Genomic DNA, 24871 nt, shown 5'->3' on the forward strand with positions numbered 1-24871 from the left:
TCCCATTCTGTGAGTGGCGTTTGTATCCTCATTACCATTTCCTTTGAGGTACAGAATCTTCTCAGTTTAATATAGTCCCATCTGTTTATCTCTGCTTCCACTTATTTGGACAGTGGTGTTTCCTCCTTGAAGATGCCTTTAGTTTCAATGTGATGGTGTGTTTTATCTACATGCTCTTCTATATACCTATGGTTGCAGGTCTAATATCAAGGTCTTTAATCCATTTGGATTTGACCTTTGTGCACCTTTGGTGTTAGATGGAAGTCCAGATTTGCTTTTTTGCATGTGGCTGACCAGTTGTCCCAGAACCACTTGTTGAAGAGGCTTTTCCTTGCTCCAGTTTGCATTTCTTGCCCCTTTATCAAAGATTAATTGATTGTATGTCTGGATGTTGTTCTTGTTCTTGATGTGAGTCAGTCTCACTAGTGTGAAATGATATCTTATTATTGTTTTGATTTGCATTTCCCTGATGATTAATGATGTAGAACATTTTTCATGTGCTTTTTGGCCATCTATATTTCTTTTTTTTTTTTTGGTTTTTGGGTCACACCTGGCAGTGCTCAGGGGTTATTCCTGGCTCCAGGCTCAGAAATTGCTCCTGGCAGGCACAGGGGACCATATGGGGCGCCGGGATTCGAACCGATGACCTCCTGCATGAAAGGCAAACGCCTTACCTCCATGCTATCTCTCCGGCCCCGGCCATCTATATTTCTTCTTTGAGGAAATGTCTGTTCATCTCTTCTTCCCTTTTTGAATGGGGTTAGATTTTTTTCAGATTAAGCTCTACTATTGCCTTAATATCTTAGATATTAACCCCTTATCAGATCGGTATTGGGTGACTAGTTTCTCCCAATCTGTTGTCAATCTTTTATTCTGGTTCTAATTTCCTTTGAGGTGTAGAAGTTTCTGAATTGAATGTAGTCTCATTTGTTTATCTTTGCTTTTACTTGTTTGGTTAGTGGTTTCATCCTTGAAGATACTTTTAGCTTCAGGGTCATGGAGAATTCTACCTACAATTTCTTATATCTTACGGTTTCAGTTCTGATATCAAGGTCTTTAATTCATTTTGATTTGACCTCTGTGCATGGTCAAAATTCAGTTTCTTGCACATAGCTGGCCAGGTTCCCAGCATCACTTTTGAAGAGGTTTTCCTTTGCATGGTTTTCATATGTGCCTCCATCTTGTACTATCTGTCCCAAAGGGAACTTGATTGTATAGACCAAGCTGTTCTCAACTGGATTCCATGTGACCCCTTTTAGTATTCTAAGGGGGCCAGAGGTACCACAGGAAGGATGCATGGTTTCAAGGGGTCTTGGTGTGTACTAGTCGAGAAGCAGTGAACTAGAAGTCTGAGGATGGCTTGTCCTGCTGCTGCTGAGCCAGAAGCCCGGACCCCATCTCCTTTGATAGTACTTCAGTGGTTTAGAAGAGGCAGGAACTTTCCTTCTACAGACTTGTATCCTGGCAGTTTAGGGAAGAGCTGAATTCAAATGGTTTTCCTGTTTGGTCATCACAGGCATCAGTCGTTATGTAAAGGGCCATCAAAGAAGGATACATTGCATAATGGTCATTGACTTAGTGATTGACCCCCCAATCCTGACTTGGGGGGGTCTTTTCTCCTGAGACCTGTGGTCACAGGTTCCATGACACTAGATAGGCCTTAGGCTGGAGTGCATGTGCACAATTTTTTACCTGGCTAATGGAGAAGGCTTTTATCATAGACTCCCTGATGAAGTCACTGGCTTGAAGATACCGGTTAAATCACCACTCTTTTAGGGAAACCTTGCAATCATTTTTCTTTTTTGCCTTTTGTAGATTTGACTCACAAAAATTAATTGAGACTTGTGTTGGAAATAAAAAGCAATTTAGTTTCACTTTATATAACAGTGAAATATGAACCATTCCATTTACTGACCTTTGGTAGATTAAGAGGCAATGCAAGATTCTTTGGGGGCAAGTAATCAATGTATTTTCTTTTATTTTCTTAAGAGGCAGCGCTGGAAAGTAAGATAGGGCTGACGTGCACAGACAGAGAGGCACACAGCTCTGTCTGTTCTGCAAGGCAGAAATGTGGCGAGTGTTTTAGGTGCCAGAAAATGGTTGACTAAGTCACTCTCCATGCCACATCTGGGGGGGAGGAAGAAATGGGCCCTCTATATCAGCTTTTCAGGCCCTCCTTTTTCTTTTACTGCACACTGGCTTTTCTGCATTAATTTTGGTGATTATCAGGATCATTTTATTGTATTTGGTGCCATTGGTGATAAAATCCAAGGCCTCAGACAGTTCAGGCACAAAGCAACCAGAATTTAGGGGGAATTTTAGGCTCCTTTCTCTTACGGGCCTGCAGATGAGGCACAAGCTGGGCCAGAATGACAGCTGAAGGGACTCAAGCATATATGGTGTGCATGCGTGCGTGCGTGTGCGTGTGTGTGTGTGTGTGTGTGTTAAAACATGATCCAATTTTGAATATCATTTTTTTTTAACTTGTATAGATTAGTTTGGCGATTCACTGAAGTTAAATATGATCTCAGGTGTTCGTTTCCTGCTGGCATTATTTTATAGATAGGAAAAATACTGAAATCTGGAAATGAGGCTGAGCACCAAACTGTAGAATACATGCCTTGTATCAGTCTTGCATACATGGGCCCTTATGTATTACTCCAACCATCCCCACCCTATACCACCAATGTCACCATCAAGAGTATCTTCCGAGCATTGAACTGGGAGCCCCCAGTACCACCAGATGTGACTCCAAGACCCAAAACTCAAAAATAAGAGTATAGGATTGGTTTAAGAGTTTAGAAATTTGCTTCGGATGGTTGCTACGTGAGGCTCTTGGTTTTTCAAAGCTAGTAGTAAAATGCTGTGTCCTCTTTGAATCTGGAAATTTCTCTTCCAAGGCATGAATGTTTCGGAAACTACCTTTATCTCAATGTTTTTCTGTGTAGCTAGCAATGAATCTGTTCTCCCTAACCCCTCTGCATTCTGAGTCCAAATTGGGCTCTTGAATAGAAGCACCAGTTTCATGGTGGGTTCAGAAGCCTCTTAGGAGCTCATGGATTTCCTCTCTTACCTGCTCTGTCTGATGAGACACAATGTCCTGGCTGTCCCCCAGAGCCAGTGCTGTACCCCTGCTGCTTCTGCAGTCACCAGTCCTAAACCCAGATTCCAACCTAGCATCCTTCTGGAGGTCATTTTGGAAGCCAGTCTGTCGCCCGACTTAGTCTTTTGAACAAAAAGCACTTCTCTGGGCTGAATTTGGGTCACTAGTACATTAACTACTTCTTAGGTCCTATTTCTGTAATCCCTTCTATTTTTTGAGTTTTGGGTCACTGCACGTTTTGGGTCTTGGGGAATGTAGTTCCTGACCATTTCCTGCTTAAAGCATGAGGCTACATCACTACCGAATGGCACTCCTCTGCTAGTTCCTTGAGGTCAGCAATTTTCCCTTCTGTATTGCTCCTTGTGCAGTGCCCACCACCTTGTCTCTTGTTCAGTAATGGGGCATCACTTGTCGAATTATTCTGTAGAAATTCCTGGTTTGGGTTTGAACCCAGAACCCTGTATGCAGAGCATGTACTTTGGCCCTTTGGCCTTCTATGCTGCCATGTCTGTTCCAGAAAGTTTGGTGGTTGTACACCCACATTGTACAGATGGCGATGATGAGAGTGGTGCCATCCTAGAGACTCAAGATCATGGTGATAACTTGATGCACTTCCTTCCCCCAAAAAACATGGTTGAATCCCATCAGCAAGTGTGCATAGGGAGAGTGGAGATGTTAGAAATTTAAGAGTGTAAGTATTGATATAACTTAGATGACAAAAGTGTTCGAAGCCTTAGCTCAGATTTTGTTAGGACTTAAATTTCTATCCTAGTTCTGTGATAACTAATTGTTATAACTAATTGTGTTGTCTTTATATTTTGCAGACTGTTCTCTCTGCATAAGAAAATTTTTGTCCTATAAAACACAGTGTCCAACTTGTTGTGTGGTGAGTTTTTTTCCATTTTCATTTTTTGTTTGCTTAGTAATTGATGCCGTTGTTTTTCCTTTGGGCAATATATAGACTCCCATGGGAAGAAAAATAATAGTTGTATTAAACTACAGAGAGAACAAGTTAGAAAGGACGTATGGGACACATATATGGGCGACTAGGACTTGGGTCAAGTTTTCGTTAGGGTTCTGAGAGCCTAAATATACTTTAGGATTTGTTAGTTTGGGCAGTACAATTGATTTTAGGTCAGAATATAGAAATCTATTATACTGATGCCTCATTTTTTTTTTATCTTTTTTTCATAATTGGGTAAGAAATCTCATCTCTGCTGGATTTTCTATGGTAGATTTTTGTTGTTAAAAGGATTTTTCATTTGCAAATGCTTTTTCTAAAAATCTGATTTTTGTAATTTTTCTTTTTTTCTAGTGAAGCAGGAATTTTTTTATTGAACAAAATTTACTTAGGAGAGAATGAGAGGAAATATGTATTCAAGTGAGAACACGAACTTCTCCAGAGAGGAAAAAAACTGAGACATAGAAACAAGCAAGCAAAATACGATGGAGGGAAAAAAAATGGGCTTGAAGAGTGAACTAATCTGAGTAATTTTGGAGAAGGCAAAAGGCATATATATGGCTTATAGGCTGAATGTAGCCCAACTAGTCATACTAGACATCAGAGGAAAGAACCAATAAATTTATTATTGTGGCTTTTGAAGAAGCATTTTAAATAGCAGACACTGGACAAATAGGGGAAGGAAAGAAGATCTAGTAAAAGAAATGGAAGGCTTGAGACAGTGGCTGCTTCCTATGTGGCCGACCACATCCTCCACAGAAATAATTGCTTAGCACCTCTCTGGTGTTCTACTTTTAAGCAAGCCCTCCCCAATTGTCCCTGAGCTGAGGAGAGATATTACCCTCTCTGGACAGCTTGCCTACAACTGCAGGGTTGACTTTCTCTGGTCTGCTCTGACCCTGGTAGGTGGGCACCATGCCTGCCTCCTGCTGGTGACAGGACACTGTTCCTTCTTTGACTGCTGTGTGACACTCCCATGTGAGGACTGATTCCTTTAGCTTTGGAGCATTAGCTCCTTATCACTGACTTCATAACTTTTTCTGGGTGCTTTCATCACATTGATACGTTTGTGGCTTTCATGGTAAGTCACTTCTAGATCCTTCCTCCTTCTGAAGACCAGCCTAGTTTTACCTTGGCCTGGAGCCCCTAAGACCCCTCCCCATATTGTCCCTTAGGAAGCTGCCCTCTTCTTCTTAGGGGTAACTTTGAAGAAGTAAGTGCTGGGACTTGAAAGATCACGATGTACATGTTGGATTTTTGGCTCAGAGGAATGTGCAGGGTGTTATGTCACTTCCCTCAACCTCAGCAGCTGAGAAGCTTGTTCTTTGTTAGTATGAGAGAAGACTTTGCGGGGATACTCAGGAAGAAGGGGGACTCATTTTCAAAAGCCAGAGCGTGACATATTAATTATTTTTTCTGACCTTTTTTTCATCTGTTGTTTCTTTTTTTCTAGACCGTCACCGAGCCAGACCTGAAGAATAATCGCATATTAGATGAACTGGTAAAAAGCTTGAACTTTGCACGGTATGATTGGATTCTGTGACTAACCCCTAATATGTTTGTATTTTACATGTGTTCCCTCTTTACTCTCTCTACTTTTGGGGTGAGGGAATGGAGTTGCCTATTGGGTGGGATGAAAAGGGGATTTGACAACAGCTGTGAATCATGCAAAGAAGACGCACTGGTTGTTGAGGTTGCTTCCCAACTTTTCAGAGAGTTTCCTCTACAAGAAATGAGTTACATGTAGATTTGATCATTCACTCACTTCTGTGTACTGCAAATATACTCTGGCTTCATTCTCCATTTCTCCTACCACAGCTCTAAAATCAGCCATTTTCATTCGAGGTACCTTGTTGGTTCTTTCTGTTGAAGAAAGACATTTGGGTTGACTGGGAGCATCTGCTCTGGAACTGTCAGTGTCTCCAGCCTCTCGGGGGGAACTGGGCATTATGCATGTATACTAACCTGTGCCTGCTGCCTGGTAATATATTAACTCAATCTGCTGTATTCTGCATGCATTCAGTGCCATCCCAGAACTAGCCAAGTGGCACTTTTGTAAATCAGAGAAATGCTTGTTTTGTTTCTTCACCATCAACTGCTCGAGGGTGAAAGCTTGATTGTCCAAAGAGATATGAAAAGGAATGCTTTATAGAACAACATCTTGAATTATTTTTGGTTTTCATCACACAAGGGAAGAGGGAACAGTGATTAGGAAGTTCTGTGTTTAGTGCTTGAGGTACAATGCTCTTGACTTCCAATCTTGTTAGAATATTCATAGACGTATTTTGCGTTGTTCCTGAAAATATAAAGATAGCTCTTTTAGTAGCTTTACAAATCTATGGCTGTGCCACATACCCAGCCTTAGGCCTCCTTTTATCTTTAGCTCTAACTAAAAGTGAATTGGCTCCCCAAAAAATCTCCCAAAGGACAGAATTGTTGGGTTCGTAGACTTTGGGGTAATCTCCAGGAAGCCTGGGAATGAATGGTTGAACTCCCCCTTCTACCTCCCTCCCAGGAGGGTCAGACTTATGGTGAGTGACTCAGCCATGGTGGGAGTGAGGGATGAGAAGGCATTCTTCACAGATTTATCTTGCGCTCTACCATCTCCCTTCTTGGAATTGCCATTCTTCTTGGAATAGTCCGACAGTAAGCGTTTCTGGATAGTTGCCACATCTAAACTGCTGTGGTATCTCCTTTCAAAATTAATAGGCAAACAAAGCAATTCAAAATCATCCGTGTCATCACTTGTTTGAAATCTGGTTTCAGATGGATGATGGAGGAAGTTTTAATTTCATGATTAGAATGAAAGATAATTTTTTATTGTTTGTAAGATTTCATTTTTCCCCGTCTTTCCCATCTGTCTTTGCCATTTTATTACATTATGACATTTAAAGCTTGAATATTCTAAACTGATTAATAAAATGGCAATAAAAAGGTTATGGCTGCTGGAAATAATTCCCAAGGTTTTTCAGATACAAGGTTGACATTCAGATCTTACGTTTTCAAATTTTTACCTCTTATTTTTAAAGACCTAGTGCTTTCTTAAATGAGTTTAAATTAAAATATTTTTTTTAAATTGTTGTATAAGATTTACACAGGCTATTCTAAGTTGTCATTCTTTTCTAAATGGGATGCCTAGGCAAAGGAATATTGTTTCTGTTGTACAGTAGCCAACCTACAGTGCTTGTTCTCTTTCTCTTTCTCTCTCTCTCTCTCTCTCTCTCTCTTTCTCTCTCACAAATGGTGAATTTAGAGCATCATTTCTACTTTGATTTGTCTACCACTGAGGTATGCCTATTTCTGCAGGTAGTTATTCTCAGTTTGAGAAGTTCAACAGAGGGTCTAGAAAGAGAATACATCTTATAGGGCACTTGCTTTGCACAAGATTGACCAAAATTTGATTTGACACACCCAACATCCATATGGTCCACTAAGCCCTACCAGGAGTGATCCCTAAGTGCGGAGCCATGAATAAGCCCTGAGCACCATTGGGTATGGCCCAGAAACAAATAAATACATATATGATTTTTAAGACTTGAAATGAAATTAAATCTTTAGGTGAGAATTGTAATAGTTAATCCCTGTTATAGCACTTCACAAATAATATGTGACATAGAATTCACTGTTTGCAATGGCATTGTTTTAAGCATACTGACATTGGACTTGGATGGGGGGGCCAGGCTTCACCCCAGCCCTATCAAGTATGGTGAGTGAGGAACATCCTGGCCCCTTTGGCCTCTCCCACATCTGGAACCAGTTCTGAGCATCTTGCAGAGCATACTGAAGCTGTGTCTCTGTCTTCGGACAAATATCACTTTTCTTTACCCTGAGCCGGCCTATTGTATGGTTGGTGCCTGAAGAGTCTGTGCTCGGTTTTCATTGCGTGGGCTTTGTTCAGGACAGAGCAGAGCAATACAACATTGGCTGGGACTTCTTCCCAGTTTGTGTTGTCCAGTCCAGAGATTTCAGCTTTTGCTGCAGACCTGGTTTCACTCCAGACTCTGTCAGTTAAAATGTGTGTGTTTAGATCAGCCAACTGTGTGCTGTTGAGTTGATCCCAGTGATGTTGGCCATACTCTTATCTCTGTGGCAGAGATGAGGCGACTGTGAGTTCACAGGTGGGGAAGATTATTCTACTGCCTCCTGAGTCACAGTCTATACATCATCTACAAAATGTCGGGGTATCTATGATGAATGTTGTTAGGTATATTCATACCAAGTCACTGTAACATGATTCAGAGTAGTGATGGAACTATATTAATAATTCAGCCATTGAAGTTGACTCTTAGCAGCAATTTCAGAATCACTTATATTTTCAGAGCTCATTTTTAAAACAGGAGTTGTTAAATCTCAAGATTTTAAATACATTTTTTGTATATTCATGGTTTCCAAATTTATGTATTTGACTAGATCAACATTTCTCAACTGGGGACCATTTGGCCCGTATTAGTCCAGGGCGTGTATGTGTCACAGGTGAAAAATCTCATGAATAGGGTAGGGGGCCACAACAGGAGACTGGTGGGCAAACTATTGGATTGGAACTGCAAGAAGGAAGCGAAGTGGAAGGGGCCATGGCCAGAGGCAGCAGAGGAATGCTGTGCTAGATCCTTCTCAGAACTTAGCTTCATGAGTCCATTCTTTGCTTGAGCTTCTTCAAATCATTACTTGGACTCAAGTGATAGTACAATGGGAAGGGCATTTGCCTGTACATTGCCTATCCTGGTTCAGTCCCCAGCACCACATGTGGTCCCATGAGACCTGCCAGGAATGATTCCTGAGCACAGAGCCAGGAGTAACCCCTGAGCATCATCAGGTATGGCCTCAAAACCAAAACAAACAAAATTGATGAAATAATGTCATCAAAAACCAAATTCTGATTTCCCAGGCTACCGTCACCCCCTTCTGTTCCACAGATGGGTCATTGTTCTCATCACCCAGGGTGAAACCTAGTAGGCGAACCCATTCCTTACTTTGGGGACTGTCATCACTGAGGCTGGGCTCTGCTCTAAGTGAGGCAGTGTCCTTTGGGCCATGTCCAGTAGGAGCTGCCTTCTTAGGAAAGGGTTCACCACCATAGGAAGGATAGAGGGATTCCAGGGGCAGGGAAGAGAAGTCATGGAAGCTAGTGTGGACAGGTGATCCATTTCCAGAAGCACTTCAAAGATAGTTAGGGGAATGTATGGGTAGAGCCAAGCTGGAATGACAGACCCTAAAGTAAGGGAATTTGGGTCAATTTCAGTTAGTGTCGTCACCCCATGCCCCGTTCTTCCTGTGTAACCTTACCTGATGGTAAGACCTGCACATTTCTGGGAGAGGTCTTTGGAAGAACAAAGGGGTTGCTTCAGGGACAGAAGTGGGATTCAGACAGAGGAATTGAGAGAGGATTCAGCGAGAGATTCAGGGAAAAGCAGGAGGAGACATGGCAGAAACAAGTTGAGATGTCAGGGCAGCTGAAAGGAGCCTGCTTAAAAGGTTAAAAGCTTAGGAGCCACACATGGTGGCTAGGGCCTTAATAAAGTTGATATCTCCTGAAACCTGACTGCCTGTGGATCATTCCCTCGCTGTTACCCTGGAATCTGCGGACCCCCCGACTGGTAGGGGATGCAGGCAAGTGGCCCAGACCAGCAGAGAAAGGCCTCACCATCATCTACCTCCATCCAGAACTGAATAATTAATATAGTTTTCAACAAGTGTCTCTTCCACCACAGCCAAACATTCAAGGACCCTGTTGGCTTAAGCTCCTCAATGCTCCTGAAGTTGTCCAGGGCCCATTTTCTGCCCTGACCTTCAAGCTTGGCTCATACCCTTCCCCTCACCTTGTCCTGTAACAGTTGAAGCTCATTTCCTGCCCAGAGATGCCAGCACATGAAGACATGAATGGGTCCTCATTTTACTATGTGGCATATTTTGATTGTTGCAATGGTGCAGCTGTCACATCATGCTTCGAAGTCAGAATAAATTAAAACCAGCTTCATCAGCCAACACGTAGCTGAAAAGCACATCCTGGGGTAGGGAGATGTTATTTTTCTCCACCAGTTGGACAATTAATACTTGTCCTGTGATACTTTCTTAGCTCCTAGTGCCAACCCCAGAACCTGGAATGGAAAAGAGAGTTGTGTAGTTTTATTTTCTCAAGGTCATCAACATGTTTCTTCCCACTAGCTTTTAGTTGGAGACTTTGGATTGTGGGAAAGTTCACAGAATAAAGCCCCCTCATACCTCTTATCTCCTCATGTCAACCTCAGTTTGTGTGCAGTTGGTTCCTCTCCACATGCACTTGTTCCTTAATCCCTATTGTTTGTTTAGCCATGTTGGACCTGGTTCAGCGGTAGAGTGTGTTGTGTGAGGTCTGAGTTGTATCCTTAGCTCCATCCCATATTCCAAAATGATTCCACCAGCGCTGCCATTTGTGATTCCTGGTGACAGTGCGTCACAGCCTAGTGTGTGACCCCTGTCAGGCACCTCAGCCAGAAGTGTGTTGTGAGCATCATAAGCAAGTGCACAATTCCCAGTGACCACCTCAGTGAGGTACTAAAGTCTGGGTGGCTGGACATCATAGCAACGACAGGGGAGGGAAGGAGGGAAATTATGATTCGGGTGTGTAATTAAAAAACTAAAATTATCATATCACATATGATATCATACATATGTGATATACATATATATTTCATATATTATCATATTAAACTGAGCTTTATTGAAATAAACAACTAGATCTGGGCATATTTAGAAAGGTTTAAGCAGAGACCTGGGATGTATGTAGCTTTGATGATAGAACACATGTGAGGTACTGAATTTGGTCTTAGCTTTAAGCACTGCGGAACCCAAGTACCAGAAAGGGTGGCCCCTATGAGAGAAATAAATAAAAGTTACTGAAGGGTCAGGGTCGGAGTGATAGCACAGCAGTAGGGCATTTGCCTTGGACGCAGCCAACCTGGGATGGACCCAGGTTTCAATTTCTAGCATCCCATGTGGTCCCCTGATTCTGCCAGGATTTCTGAGTGCTCAGGGAGTAACCCCTGAGTGCCCCCTGAGTGTGGCCCAAAATCCAAAACTTACTGAAGGGTCAAAGTTTTCAGATGACTGTGTGAATGAATCTATGTTATCTTGGTGTCAACAGAACATGTGAGAACATGCGTGGATTTACATAAAACCAAGGCAGAACTATATATATATATATATATATATATATATATATATATATATATCACTGCTTTTCTTTCCTACCCAGTGAGGTAGCTAATTTCCTAGGGATTTTGAGTATTTAATGGAGTTGTTAGCCGATCAAGTAATCTATCGTCAACAATCTACCATCACAGTAAGTATTGCATCCTTCTCTATAAAACACTATTTCAGGGACTGATATGGGACTATTTTCCTTCAGTTTTCTGTTACAGGTACTTGGATTGTTTTTGTCGATACTGGCTCTATCACTGCTGTGAGAAAGCTTTTGTGTCGATTGGTCTGTATTGTTAGTTCTAGAAGAAGTAATGTCTGTGTTCCACAAGATTCATGAGTATGCTGGTGGCTTTCAAGGAAGTTTCCAGACTGGTGAAACAAATTCCACCTCTCTAACAAAGCTGGAACTTTCCAGTTGCTTCTGAATTTTTACTTTTGGCAGTCCCATATAATTTTAGCCTTTTTTGATTAGTGAGAGTTTGTTTTGATTATTTGGACTATACATGGTGGTGCTCAAGACATAACTCCTATCTCTGCACTCAGGAATTATTCCTGCAGTTGTTCGGGGGAAGAATATGGGGTAACAGGGATCAAACCCAGCTTGACCTTGTGCAAGGAAAGTGCCCGACTTTTATGTACTATTGCTCTTCAGAGAGAATGCTTGTATTGCTTTTGCTTCACCTATTTTTCTCTTATTGCCTCTTATTGCTTCTATCAGTTTTCATCCATTTTTATTACCAGATAATATGATCCATATACTGTTTGCTTATCTTTTGGTTGATTAACAAGTTTGGATAGTTTCATGGCTAAAATGATAAGATAAGATAAAAATGGTCATGTGACCCTCGGTAGGTCTGTTTTCTTTCTTTGGGGTGCTGGAACGGAATTGCTGGCTTTTGAGGAAGGCTGTGGAAAGTGTTGAAAGTAGTTTAATGGGTTTGACATCAGCCTTGACCATGTGGGAGAGTCACTGGTTCACATTTCTGGGCCAGTATTTGGTGCTGTTAGTCTTCCTGTTTTAGGAGTTTTTCTGGGTGACTGATATATCCCTAGGAACACAAAATACAATACAAAAATCCCTTCCTCGCACCTATATTCATTGCAGCGCTATTTACAATAGTCAAACTGGAAGCAACCAAGATGCCCTTCAACAGATGAATGGCTAAAGAAACTGTGGTACATATACACAGTGGAATATTATGCAGTCATCGGGAGAGATGAAGTCATGAAATTTTCCTATACACAGATGTACATGAAATCTATTATGCTTAGTGAAATAAGTCAGAGGGAGAGAGGTAGACGCAGAATAGTCTCACTCGTCTGTGGGTTTTAAGAAAAGTAAGACATTTTTGCAATAATTCTCAGAGACAAAAGAGAGGAAGGCTGGAAGGTCCAGCTCACGACATGAAGCTCACCACAAAGAGTGGTGAGTGTAGTTAGAGAAATAACTACACTGAGAACTATCATAACAATGTGAAGGAATGAGGGAAGCAGAAAGCCAGTCTAGAGTACAGGCAGGGGTGGGTAGGGAGGAGGGAGATTTGGGAACTTGGTGATGGGAATGTTGCACCAGGGAAGGGAGATGTTCTTTACATGACTGAAACCCAACTACAATCATCTCTGTAATCAAGATGTTTAAATAAAGATATTAATAAAAATTTTTAGCAACCAAAACTTAAAAAATACCTGTGTTTTTTGTTGGCAAAACGTACCTCTTCATAGTTTACTTGTTTTTGGACCATGCGTGGCAGTGCTCAGGGCTTTTTCCTGGGTCTGTATTCAGGGATCATACCTGTCTGTGCTTGAGGTACAATATGGGATTTGGCAGGATACAAGGCAAGTGCCCTACTTCCTGTATTATGGCTCTAGCCCTTTTCATGCCTAATTAATTCTTGTATTTTTGGTAAAGTATTGGTTTCAGGTTCCTATCCAGTTTTTGTTTTTTTTAATTATTATTCATTTTCTTCTTGACTTGTGATTTCTTTTTTGTATTTTGGTCAAATACATGTGTTGTATGTTTTTTCCCTGATCTTGGCTTGCCTCTTCATTTCTTTCTTTTTTATTTTTTGGGGTGGTGGTGGTGGGGTGTCACAGCCGGCTGTGTTCAGGGGTTACTCCTAGCTCTACGCTCAGAATGGCAGGCTTGGGGGATCATATGGGATGCTGGGATTTGAACTACTGTCCTTTTGCATGCCACAGAAACGCCTTACCTCCATGCTATCTCTCCGGCCCCATCATTTCTAAAGGGTATATTTACTCTGATGAACAAATGTTCCACTTTTATTGATTTTATTTTTTGTTTTTTTGTTTTTTGTTTTGTTTTGTTTTGGTTTTTGGGTCATACCCGGCAGTGCTCAGGGGTTACTCCTGGCTCCATGCTCAGAAATTGCTCCTGGCAGGCACGGGGGACCATATGGGACGCCGGGATTCGAACCGATGACCTTCTGCATGAAAGGCAAACGCCTTACCTCCATGCTATCTCTCCGGCCCCTGATTTTATTTTTTATTATAACTATGTATTTACAATGTTGTTCATAATACAGTGGTTCAGACAATAAATGGTCAAACATCAATATTACCACCAGTGTAACCTTCCCTCCATCAGTGACTCCATTTTCCCACTCACCTCCCTGGTCTACCCCTTTGCAAGCACAAGCAAATTTACTTCATATTCTTACTCTACAAAAGCAAATGCGATTTTCAAGAGTCAATTTGATCAATCAGAGTCAGTTTGAATTAATTCTTATATCTCTTCATAGTGTTACGAAGTGATATTGAGGATTTAGGGGACGGACTGGAGTGATAGTACAGTGGCTAGGGCATTTGCCTTGCAATCAGTGAACCTGGGTTCGATCTCTGGCATGCCATATAGTCCCTCCCAGTCTGCCAGGAATGATTCCTGAGTACAGAGCTAGGGGTATCCTGCCGGTGTGGCCCCCAAACAAAACTAAACCCCACAAACATTTGGGGATAGCATAGTATGTAGGGACTTTGATCCAGGTTTGATACCCAATATTCCTTGTCCGCTGATCCTGCCAGGCGTGAGTTCTGAGCGCAGAGCCAGGAGTAACCCTAAGGGCCACTAGGTGTGGCCCAAAAAACAAATTAAAGAAATAATAAAAGTCATTGAGGATTTACTGGCTGTGGTTGGTGTTCCTTGAGCCGTCTATAATTTTATTGTTTAGGCTCATTGAGGTTGGAACCTTCCCATCAGCTTGGTTCTGATTCTATGGGCTGATGCCACTATGAAACTTTTTGAGGTATTCCACAGTTACATGTGGCCAAGGGGTTCAAGATCTATAGATCTGGAATAGGTTTGATGGTTTGACAATTTGATAAATCAGTTGTGGAGCTGGGCCATTTCTGTTGGAGGGTGTCGGGTGTGGCACTGGGCTGCTGTGGCTATAGGAAGAAAGGAAAATCTGCCCACACCCCATTCCAACAAGGCCCCAGAGTTTTTCACCTGGACCACTCTACCTGGAAAGAGTTAATGGCATCATGTTCCTTTGGAACTTAGTAGTGGAGCTGGACCACTTTTCTCCTAGGAGATGGTGGGTGTGGAGATGTTTTCACTTTTTTGTTTGTTTTTGGCCCACACCTGGCTGTGCACAGGGGTAATTCCTAGTTCTCAACTCAGGAATCACTTCTGGAAGCCTCAGGAGACCATATTGGATGCCAGTGATCGAATCCCAGTTGATTGTGTGCAAGGCAAAAGCTCTACCCATTGTGCCATTATTCCAGCCCCATGTTTTAACTTGTAAATCTACTTCCAAGCCTCTTTGACCCCCCATGGGCCCTGCTCTTTTCTTTTGAATGCTGCCCAAGAAATGGTACCTATCTAAAAGATTTATCAAAAGCCATTTTTCTTGTTTTCTTCTCGAATCGTTACAGTCTGAGCTTCTACACACAGCTCGATGCACCGTTAATATTGAAGTACAAAGTAAGGATCTTTGTGTCCTTGGCATAGTTTTTTGTGCCAGTACTATATTTAAAAAGATCAAATTTCATTGTTCCTGTGATATATATAAAAATTATATATGATATGGTCATATATAGTAGGCCTAGGAGGGAATGATAGCACAATGCTTAGGACACTGGTCTGGTACGAGGCTGAGCTGGGTTCCATCCCTGGCATCTCATATGGTCGCCACTAGGAATGATTCTTTTATTTATTTATTTTGGGGGGGGGGGTCATACCCGGCAGTGCTCAGGGGTTCCTCCTGGCTCTATGCTCAGAAATCGCTCCTGGCAGGCTCGGGGACCATATGGGATGCCGGGATTCAAACCACTGTCCTCCTGCATACAAGGCAAATGGCTTACCTCCATGCTATCTCCATGCTATATCTCCTGAGCACTGCCAGCTGTAGCCCCAAGACTTGCAGTGCTGACTGAGGCCCTGCTGAGCATTGGTACAGCAAGCCTAGTGAACTCAAGGCTGCCCCCAGTATCCTCCAGGTACCCCGTGGTGCCAAGATGTAAACTGCATGGTGCATCCTGGCCCTCTGGCCTTACTGCTATGCCACCCTTTGGCCCATAAACATGTGTGATGGGTTTGGGGGCTCACCATAGGAGCTGGGACCCCCAGAACAATTGGAAAAAAGTTGATGGAGGTGGAACCAGTGGCCTTATTTGCAATCTAATGAGCATGGTTTGGCAAGAGCTTTCCTTTTATACTGGGTTTTCTGGGTTTTATTATGAGTATTGAATTCTATGAAAGGTCATCTAGTGAGGTGTTTTATTCTTTGATTTTGCTAATGTGGTGAATTAATTATGTGTATTCCTGGAATACATCTTGGGTGGTCATATTAGAGATTCATCTTTTAAGATTTATAAGTATTTCATTTAGGGTTTTGTATCTAGGAGGTATTATTGAGTTATATTTTTCTTTTCCTATAATGCCTGTTTTGTTATCAAGGTTTCACTGCCTTTACTAGGAACTGTTTTCTCTCTCTTTCTCTCTCTCTCTTTCTCTCTCTCTCTCTCTCTCTTTCTCTCTCTCTCTCTCTCTCTCTCTTTCTCTCTCTCCACCCCTATGCCTAGGTTTCTATTTTTGACTATTTTGGAGATGGGTTTAAATTAAGTTTTATTTTACATCGCCTTTTAAAAACTCACTTGTCTCTTCTTAGTATTTTTTCTTTAACATTATAATTTTGTTGTTATTGTTACTTTTTTTTTTTTTTTTTAAAGTCCTTATTTTCTCCTGCTTCTGATACCACCTCAGACTTGGCTTCCATTGACTTTTATTTCTTGATGGATGGTTCCTTTTTCCTTGCTTCTTTGCATGCCTAGTCATTTGTAAATGAATGTTTGGACCATTGTGTGGATTCGAAATGCTATAGTGATGGTGATTTCTCTTCTGTTAAAGAATGTTGAATTTTAGTTTATAGGCAATTAAAATGTCACCTCTTTCCTTCTTTCTGTTCTGTCCAGGCCCGATTTAGCTTAAGGTCTGGTCTTCAGTTTGTTTCTATTCTAGAGCATGGCCTTTGTGGGTTTCCAGCCCCGGTTTTAGGGATCTCAGTCCCAGCACCTCTTCCGACTTGCACCCTGTGTCCTTGTTCAGTTTGATGAGAGTTTGTAAGCAGACCTTGCGGGTCCCTTTCTGTGCCTGTCTCCGTCTAGCCCCTGCTCCCCAACACCTCAGCCCCTCCAGCCCAGATGCTGATCTCATCTCTCTCTGCTCAGTGTGAGTTCTGGTTCCTGGTTCAGTTTCAGCTCAATATACCCATCTTTGGATGATTCCAGGGAAAACTCTGAGGGCTGAGACTGGGGTAGTCATCTGAGTTTCTCCTTTTAGGAATCCCAGTCTGTGTTGGGGACAGACCGTGCTTACCAACAGCTACAATGCTGGTTTGTCTATATTTTCCAATGACTCAAGCTTGCAGTTTCCTACCAGCTTTGGCCATTTTGCTAGAATCCTAAGTCCCGTAGTTTTCTCTTAGAGACGACAATCTGCTTTCTTCAGCTAGATATATTGCAGTGTATTTTATTCTAAAAGAACGCTTTGGCCCTTAGATGGGAAATCTCTGTATTTCACAGGGACGAGTGTATTCACCGTCCATCACCCGAAACCCTCAGTGTTTGTCTCTTGTGCTTCAAGGAACCGTGTGTTGCAGTTTGCTTTAGAGTCTCCGCCCATCTCTCCTGCCTCCTCTTCTTCTAAGAAGCTTGTGGCTAGAGTGGACACGCCAGTGGCCCCCAAACCATCCCTAAAGCAGGCGGGCAGGACACTGGACAATTTCCTGATGAGAGAAACCGGCGGTTCTGCGGCCGAGCTGTTGGTGAAAGCGAAAGAAAGCAAATCCAGTCCCTGGAAAGAGGCACATGCATCAGTTAGGACCAAAGAATCGGCCTCCGTGGAGAGGCTAGCACCAGCTTCTTCAGCTGCCAAAGGGCCCGAGACACCTTCCACGTCCGCCCCAAAACCCAGCCCCAGAGGTAGGACACGGGTTCTAGCCTGTGGGACTTCTCCATCAACACAACTCCCAGCAAGTGATCAGGCCCTTTTTTTCCAATTCAGGCCAGCAGTTGCAAGAATGCAGCTAGCTCAGCAAGCAAGTTCATACTTGGTGGTGTTTATACTTTGCTGTGCCCCCTTAGGGAACTGAGAGATCAGTTTTTTAGTTCGGAGTCACCCAGGGAGAGAGGACTTGAGCAAAGCCTTTACCTAATGCTGCGTTTCCAGGTTTCCGGCGCAGTCTTTGTTCTGATGGCCTCCCTGTGTCACCTTGCCCAGTGACAGACTGCCATGTCCCATGTATTCATGGTCATTCTTTTCTTCCTGACTTATTTATTTATTTTGGTTTTTGGGTCACACCTGGCAATGCTCAGGGGTTACTCCTGTCTGTGTGCTCAGAAATCACTCCTGGCTAAGGGGTTTACAAGGCAAATGCCCTACCGCTGTGCTCTCTCTCTCTCTGGCCCCTCTTCCTGACTTTTTAAGTGTGGCTGGCAAAGGTTGGGGTTTCAGTTTTCTTTTTTTTTTTTTTTAACTTTATTTATTTATTGATTGATTGGTTTCTGGGACACATCCAGCGGCACCCAGGGGTTACTCCTGGCTCTGCACTCAGAAATCGCCCCAAATAGGCTGGGGGACCATATGGGATGCTGGGACTTGGCAGAATGCAAGGCAAATACCCTACAGCTGTGGTATCTGCAGCCCTCAGGGGTTCAATTTTCAGATCTTAATGGCTAAAAGGTTCCAGGTCATGTTCCAGTTCTTTTTTTTTTTTTAATTTATATGAATTATAAATGACATATAAATATAAATATGACATATAATTTTTTGAGATATTCTTTTTTTAAATGAATATCTTTATTTAAACACCTTGATTACAAATATGATTGTAGTTGGGTCTTAGTCACGTAAAGAACACCCACCCACCCCTTCACCGGTGCAGCATTCCCACCAATGTTCCAGGTCCTTCCCCCTTTCTGCAGATAATACACTTTCTTTTTCTCTTCTTAAACAATGCAGTGGATTGTCCTGTTTGTGGGGTTAGCATCCCGGAGAATCACATTAACAAGCACTTAGATTGCTGTCTGTCCCGTGGAGAGAAGAAGGAAAGCCTTCGAAGGTAGGCAAGTCACGGAGCTGCCAGGTGGCTTCAGGGGTGGCTCCGGGGGACGTTGCCTTTCACTCCTCCTGGCCACTGGCTATTTCTCCCCTCTTTCCTCTGGCACAAATTCTTCCCCCTCCAAAAAAAGAGACCCTCAGAAATATCCTAAGATAACCTGCTCCAATATTTCACTTAGGAGACACAATACATTCTCAGTGCATATAAGACCCATTACAAATCAGAGAGAGTTGCTGGTGAGAGAGACTTTTCCACCCACAAAGCCGAGTGCAAATTAGTATTTGAGTATTTGAGCTGCCGGGAAGATTTACCTTAATGAGAAAGTTGTGACTTAGAACACAATTGTTTTGTTTTGGTCCCAATGGGCAGTAGTCAAGAATTACTTTTCGCTAGGTGCTTGGAGAACCATGATACATTGGAAGTCATGCCCTGGGTTCCCTTGAGCAAAGCAAGTTCTGCAATCCTCTGAGCCATCTCCCCAGCACCTAAATTAGGGGTTTTTGTTGTTTGTTTTTTTGGGCCACACCAGTGATGCTCAGGAGTTACTATGCGCTCCTGGTTTGGGGGACCATATGCGACTCGGGAAATCAAACTGTGGTCCATCCTAGGTTAGCATGTGCAAGGCAAATGCCTCACCGCTTGCGCCATCGCTCCGGCCCCTGCTTTCTGTTTTTATTTTGTGCAATTTATTCTACGCTATTTCAGATGGAGCTTTCATATTTGGCTCTCGCCAGTTTATACTGAGATATACTATGTCCCGTGGAGTACTGGGGTTCCTTGGAGTACTGCCATCAGTACTATAGTTCTTTGGAATACTGTGATTCCATGAAGTACTAGGGTTGTATGGAATATTGCAGTTGCACTGAGTGTTGCCTCCATTCAGTGGTTATGCAGTACAGTTAGAAGCACTGTACATTGGTTTCACTTTGGGGAAGGCTCTGAGAAGTTAATTCTGCCTCAAAAATAACTGTTAGGTCTAAATCCAGTTATTCCCAAATTAATTTGATCCCAAACCCCTTTTTGTCCTTATACCTCACGTCTTGGAAAACTCAAAGGAAACATTGACTTTCTCTTTCTCTCTCTGGACTTTTCCTTTGTGAGTTTTAGCCCCATGAGAGGCTAGCACGAAGCACTCCACACTGACAACTGCCCGCCATCTTTCTTTTCTTTTTTTTCAGTTTTTATTTTTGGGGGGGGGGTGCACACCTGGTGACGCTCAGGGGTTACTCCTGGCTATGCCCTCAGAAATTGCTCCTGGAAGAATGGGGGACCATATGGGGCGCCGGGGATCGAACTTCAGTCTGTCCTAGGTCAGCCGCTTGCAAGGCAAAGGCCCTACTGCTGTGCCATCGCTCCGGCCACCTGCCCATCTTTCAATGGAGAGCATCCCACCCACTCTGCGCCCTCTCACTGGTCAATTCAAATTCTCTGCCTTTGCTTTTCTCTCCAGACTGGTTCTGAGAACCCTTGAACACATTTTTTTCCCCCTCACCTCCCTTAGGTTATAGGAAAAAAAATCAGTGTCACCATCGTGTTTAGTGGAACATTTCTCTCTTCATCATTTAAATTTGATAAAACGGTTAATTTCTAGTAGTAGTATAGGGTGGTTTTTTTTTTTTTTTTTAGGGGCGTTGGACTTGGGCCACACCCGGTGATGCTCAGGGCTTTCTTCTGGCTCATTCCTTATGCTGTGCTAGTGTCGAACCGGGATCTTTAACAATTGTCTTTAACCCTTGTCCTAGCTCTCCAGTTTCCGGTGGTGCTTTTTATGACAGATCTTGGGGACTCCTAGAGATTCCCATTCGAGTTTCATAGCCAGAAGTTTAATCATCTACACCAGATATGATAAATGTTTTAGATACAAACTTTAATGACTTTCCCTTCACAGTGTGCTTGTATAAACTACAAAATGCTTTTCCTTTTTGCCGCCTACTGCGATTTACTTGGCTATAATCTTATCAGTCTCTTCTGGAATCTAATGGGCTGTCATTCTGAGAAAGAGTAATTTTCAGAAAAATGGAATCTGTGAGGGTCTGAAGGTCTTTCAGCAGCTAAAGCAGTTATCTCTGGCTTTTAGATTATTGACAAGGCAGAAAAAGAAGAAATAATCTAGCCTGGAATGGTATATGTACTGTTTGGTTAATAAAGAACTGTTGAGTGTTTCTGGATGGCAAGAGGTAATATATCTCTGAGTTGCATCACGTTTGCCTGCTGGTTCCTTGTTATGGTAGATAGACTGTTGTTGCTTTGCTGTTGAGTTGAATCAGTGCTGAGTCAGAGTTATGGGTAGATAGAGAAGGGATTGAAGATTTGGTTTTTTTGTTTTTGTTTTTGGTCACACCCGGCGGTGCTCAGGGGTTACTCCTGGCTGTCTGCTCAGAAATAGCTCCTGGCAGGCACGGGGGACCATATGGGACATCAGGATTCGAACCAACCACCTTTGGTCCTGGATCGGCTGCCTTGCAAGGCAAACGCCGCTGTGCTATCTCTCCGGGCCCATGGGATTGAAGATTTGGTAATAAATTCCAGATGATTCTGAGCTAAGCTCAAGTTTGGTGGGAGCTCATTCTGTGTAAGCCACTTTTTTTGTAAAATCTTGGATAAACCTTTTAACTATCAAATTGATTCATGCATATTAATATGCTCCCATTCATCCAGCACCTCCTGTTCTGCGGCCCTCAGATCTCTGGGATTCTTGTCTATAGTTTTAGTCAGGAGGCCGCTGGAGTGTCCTGAGAAGCCAGTAGGAGCAAGCCATTACGAGGGCTGCATTAGATAGAAAAGTGCATTGCAATGTTTATGACTCTATTCATTAAGCATTTGGAATGAAAACTTAGGTGGTCGCTGTGATGCTTCATTTGTGCAGTGTTTGTCTCTGCTAATACAGTTCCTTGGCAGGAACTTCTGTGGTTTCTTGTTTGTTCTTTGACGATGGTGCTGCAAAAGACTTTGTTCCCATTTCGTTCTGAGCTCTTTTTCTCCCTGATGCTGTTCAGGGGTAGAGCGAACTCTTCCAACAGTCTTCCATTCCCTGCCGTCTGGTGTTTCGGCTAAATAATTGCCGTAAGTTCAAGTGGGCAGTTTTGTTTATGGTTCAGGACTTTATTTCTAGAGAAGCTCCTCAAGATAGTATTCTTTTTTTGCTTTTTCTTTAAAAATTTTTTTTATTGTGGTCGAAGTGAATTACAGTTCTTTCGCAGTAATATTTGAGGCACATAGTGAAAAATATGGAACGCTTCACGAATTTGCGTGTCATCCTTGCACAGGGGCCATGCTAATCTCCTCTGTATCGTTCCAGTTTTAGTAGATGTGCTGCCGAAGCGAGCATCTCATAATGTTATTCTTAAACCCGAAGCTTAACTCTCCAGAGAACTTTGTAAAATTATTAGAGACAAATCTTCTGTTTATTTTGGGATTTTTTTTTTGTGGGGGGGAGGATGGTAAGGGCCACACCTGGCAGTGCTCAGGGTGACTCCTGGTTCTGCACTTAGGAAATACACTCTTGGCATTCAACTGGGGGGTCTCTCTTGCAATCATCTGGGGTATGAGGGAATCAATTCTGACGGTGTGCAAGACAAGTGCCTGCTGTCCTATCACTCAGGCGCTATGAAGCAGCTAGTTTTTATAGAGATGTTGCCTGGAAGCCATGATCAAGTTGTAGAGAGACATGCTTTAAAGAGGTGGAGAGTCAAATAATCCGATTAACAGGAATGTAATTCTGGTGAGGCTCTTATGGTGTCTTATTCATAACCACTGACTTGAACCCAAGTGTACATGTTTTTGGGGCCAGGTCTTTGTGACCCCATTTTCCACCATTGGCCAACACATAGGTCCCTCTGTCTGAATATGTACCAGCACCTCAGTGCATCATGTTTAGCTCTTTCAACTTGATTTGCAATGCTGCTCTCCTCATCCCCACTTTATCTTTATGGTTCTCCTCTTCTCCAAGTCACCCTGGGATTGAGCCAGATGATAAATCTGTGGTACTTGGAAAACACACGGTAATTTATAATAGCCCTCTGTGATGATCTCTTTGTTTTTCCTTTTTAGTTCTGCTCACAAGAGGAAGCCGCTGCCCAAAACCGTCTATAACTTGCTGTCAGATCGCGACTTGAGGAGAAAGCTGAAGCAGCATGGCCTATCTGTTCAAGGAAGTAAGCAGCAGCTCATTAAAAGGCACCAAGAATTTGTACACATGTACAACGCCCAATGTGACGCTTTGCACCCTAAATCAGGTAAAGTCATTCAAATAGTGAGTCAGCCTTGTCTTCCGAGGTAAAGCAAAGTGTGTAGCTCAAGGACTAAGGACCATAGGAAAACAGTGATAACTACATTTTTGATAGTAGATAAATTGTGCCATATGTTTCTTCAAAAGTGCCCAGGATGTGCTGTGGTAGCCCTGCTCTTCTTTTAGCCAGGTTCTTAAGAGTTTTCCAGACATAGTGGTAGGGAACATGTTAAAAACCCCGGTTTCATTATGACTGGATGAACTGGAACAAATTACATATATTTTGTGTATCTTGATTTTTCTCATCCATAAACTTAAGTTATTTTTTTTTTTAAAGATAGTTCTTTTGAACATAACTCACTTAGAAAGATATTGGGGAGGAGTGTAGGGGGAGAAAGAGAGAAAATGAGCTTGGAAGAACAAACAAGCAAAGAGACATAAACAAGCTAGCAAGATATGTATTCCAGGGAGAACATGGCCTTGAAGAATGAGCTGAAATAAGGGTTTTATGTTCCACAGCTCATGATACTTGAGAGGAATAAATGGTGAATTGATTTCAATATCCAGTTTAATATCCTGGAAAGTATACAAACACATGTCCTTGGTCATTGTTTTATAAGAATGTTGTTATTCTCTGCACACTATTCAATAATTTGTCCCTTCAGTGGCCACCAGCCCCCACAAGCCCCTGTTCTCCCTTCTCCCCTCTCCCAGCCCTCAAGCCTTCATTTTCACAGATCACCACTGTCTTTAACACTGGTTCATTCCATTTGTGTTAACCTCTGTATGATCTTTATATGAACGAAGAGTAAACAGCTGTGTATCTTTTTTTTTTTTTTTTGTTTTTGGGCCGCACCCTGTGACGCTCAGGGGTTACTCCTGGCTATGCGCTCAGAAGTTGCTCCTGGCTTCTTGGGGGACCATATGGGGCGCCGGGGAATCGAACCGCGGTCCGTCCTAGGCTAGCGCAGGCAAGGCAGGCACCTTACCTCCAGCGCCACCGCCCGGCCCCAGCTGTGTATCTTTATATAATGTAAGATCGATCCATTTTTTGGTGTGTGTGCAGCTCTGATTTTTTTGTTTCTCTTTGTTCTGGAGTATGCCATTGTTTAGCTATTTTATTCTACCCACTTAGTGCTGATGAATATATGTATATTTCTATTCTTTGGCTGTTATGAGGAATCTTTTGTTTGTCTCTTGGTGCCTATAGGCTTACATATTTTGGGATACATCTACCTAGGCTTAGAATTTTTGTCAATTTGCCAATGGAGGGATCCCCCCAAAAAACTCAGTAGCAATTTACACAGTATTAGAGGTTACCGATATCCTAGTTTTCTACATTCTTGACAATATCAGTATTGCCCACTTTCCATTTTGATCATCTAATAGACCCCCATATGTGTCTCGTTTGAGCTTTAACTTGCATTTCCCTAATGACTTAAAATATTCACATTTTCATGTACTTATTGCCCCTCTGAATGGCCTGTTTTGTGAGGTTCACAATTCTTATGCCCAGTTTTTCTCTGCAGTGAATCTGTTGTTTTCTTACTTATTTATGGAAATACAAAAACTTTTCTAGATACAGACTTTGCTGGACAGATGTATATTTCTTCTCTTTCATTTCACCTTGCAGTGACTTCATTTGAAAAGTCAAGTTCTTTTTTTGCCATATAATCCATTTAGTCTGCTGTAGTTCTGGTTGTAGATAAGTGCTTTTTATTTCCATTCTCTGTCATTACCTATCAGGATAGGAAGATTTTTTTTTTTAATTTTTTTTTTTTTTTGGTTTTTGGGTCACTCCCGGCAGTGCTCAGGGGTTACTC

The 24871-nt window shown here is 42.4% G+C and overlaps 1 protein-coding gene and 1 non-coding gene across 3 annotated transcripts in view; one reads left to right on the forward strand and one right to left on the reverse strand.

Annotated features, from left to right (window-relative positions):
* RAD18 (RAD18 E3 ubiquitin protein ligase) overlaps positions 1-24871 on the forward strand; it is a 79592-nt gene that overhangs the window by 11392 nt on the left and 43329 nt on the right. The window contains exons 3-7 of one of the 2 annotated variants that reach the window (XM_049766298.1): positions 3928-3989; positions 5518-5588; positions 17344-17681; positions 18721-18820; positions 22871-23055. In XM_049766298.1, coding sequence (XP_049622255.1) covers positions 3928-3989; positions 5518-5588; positions 17344-17681; positions 18721-18820; positions 22871-23055 — 756 coding nt within the window. The remainder of the gene's footprint in view (positions 1-3927; positions 3990-5517; positions 5589-17343; positions 17682-18720; positions 18821-22870; positions 23056-24871) is intronic. The other variant, XM_049766297.1, reaches the window with a different exon arrangement.
* On the reverse strand, positions 22042-22148 carry LOC125998338 (U6 spliceosomal RNA). Its single transcript, XR_007491928.1, has one exon. It is a non-coding gene; the product is annotated as a U6 spliceosomal RNA (small nuclear RNA).

This window comes from Suncus etruscus, chromosome 20, assembly GCF_024139225.1.
Source record: "Suncus etruscus isolate mSunEtr1 chromosome 20, mSunEtr1.pri.cur, whole genome shotgun sequence".
In the NCBI taxonomy this organism is placed as follows: domain Eukaryota; kingdom Metazoa; phylum Chordata; class Mammalia; order Eulipotyphla; family Soricidae; genus Suncus; species Suncus etruscus.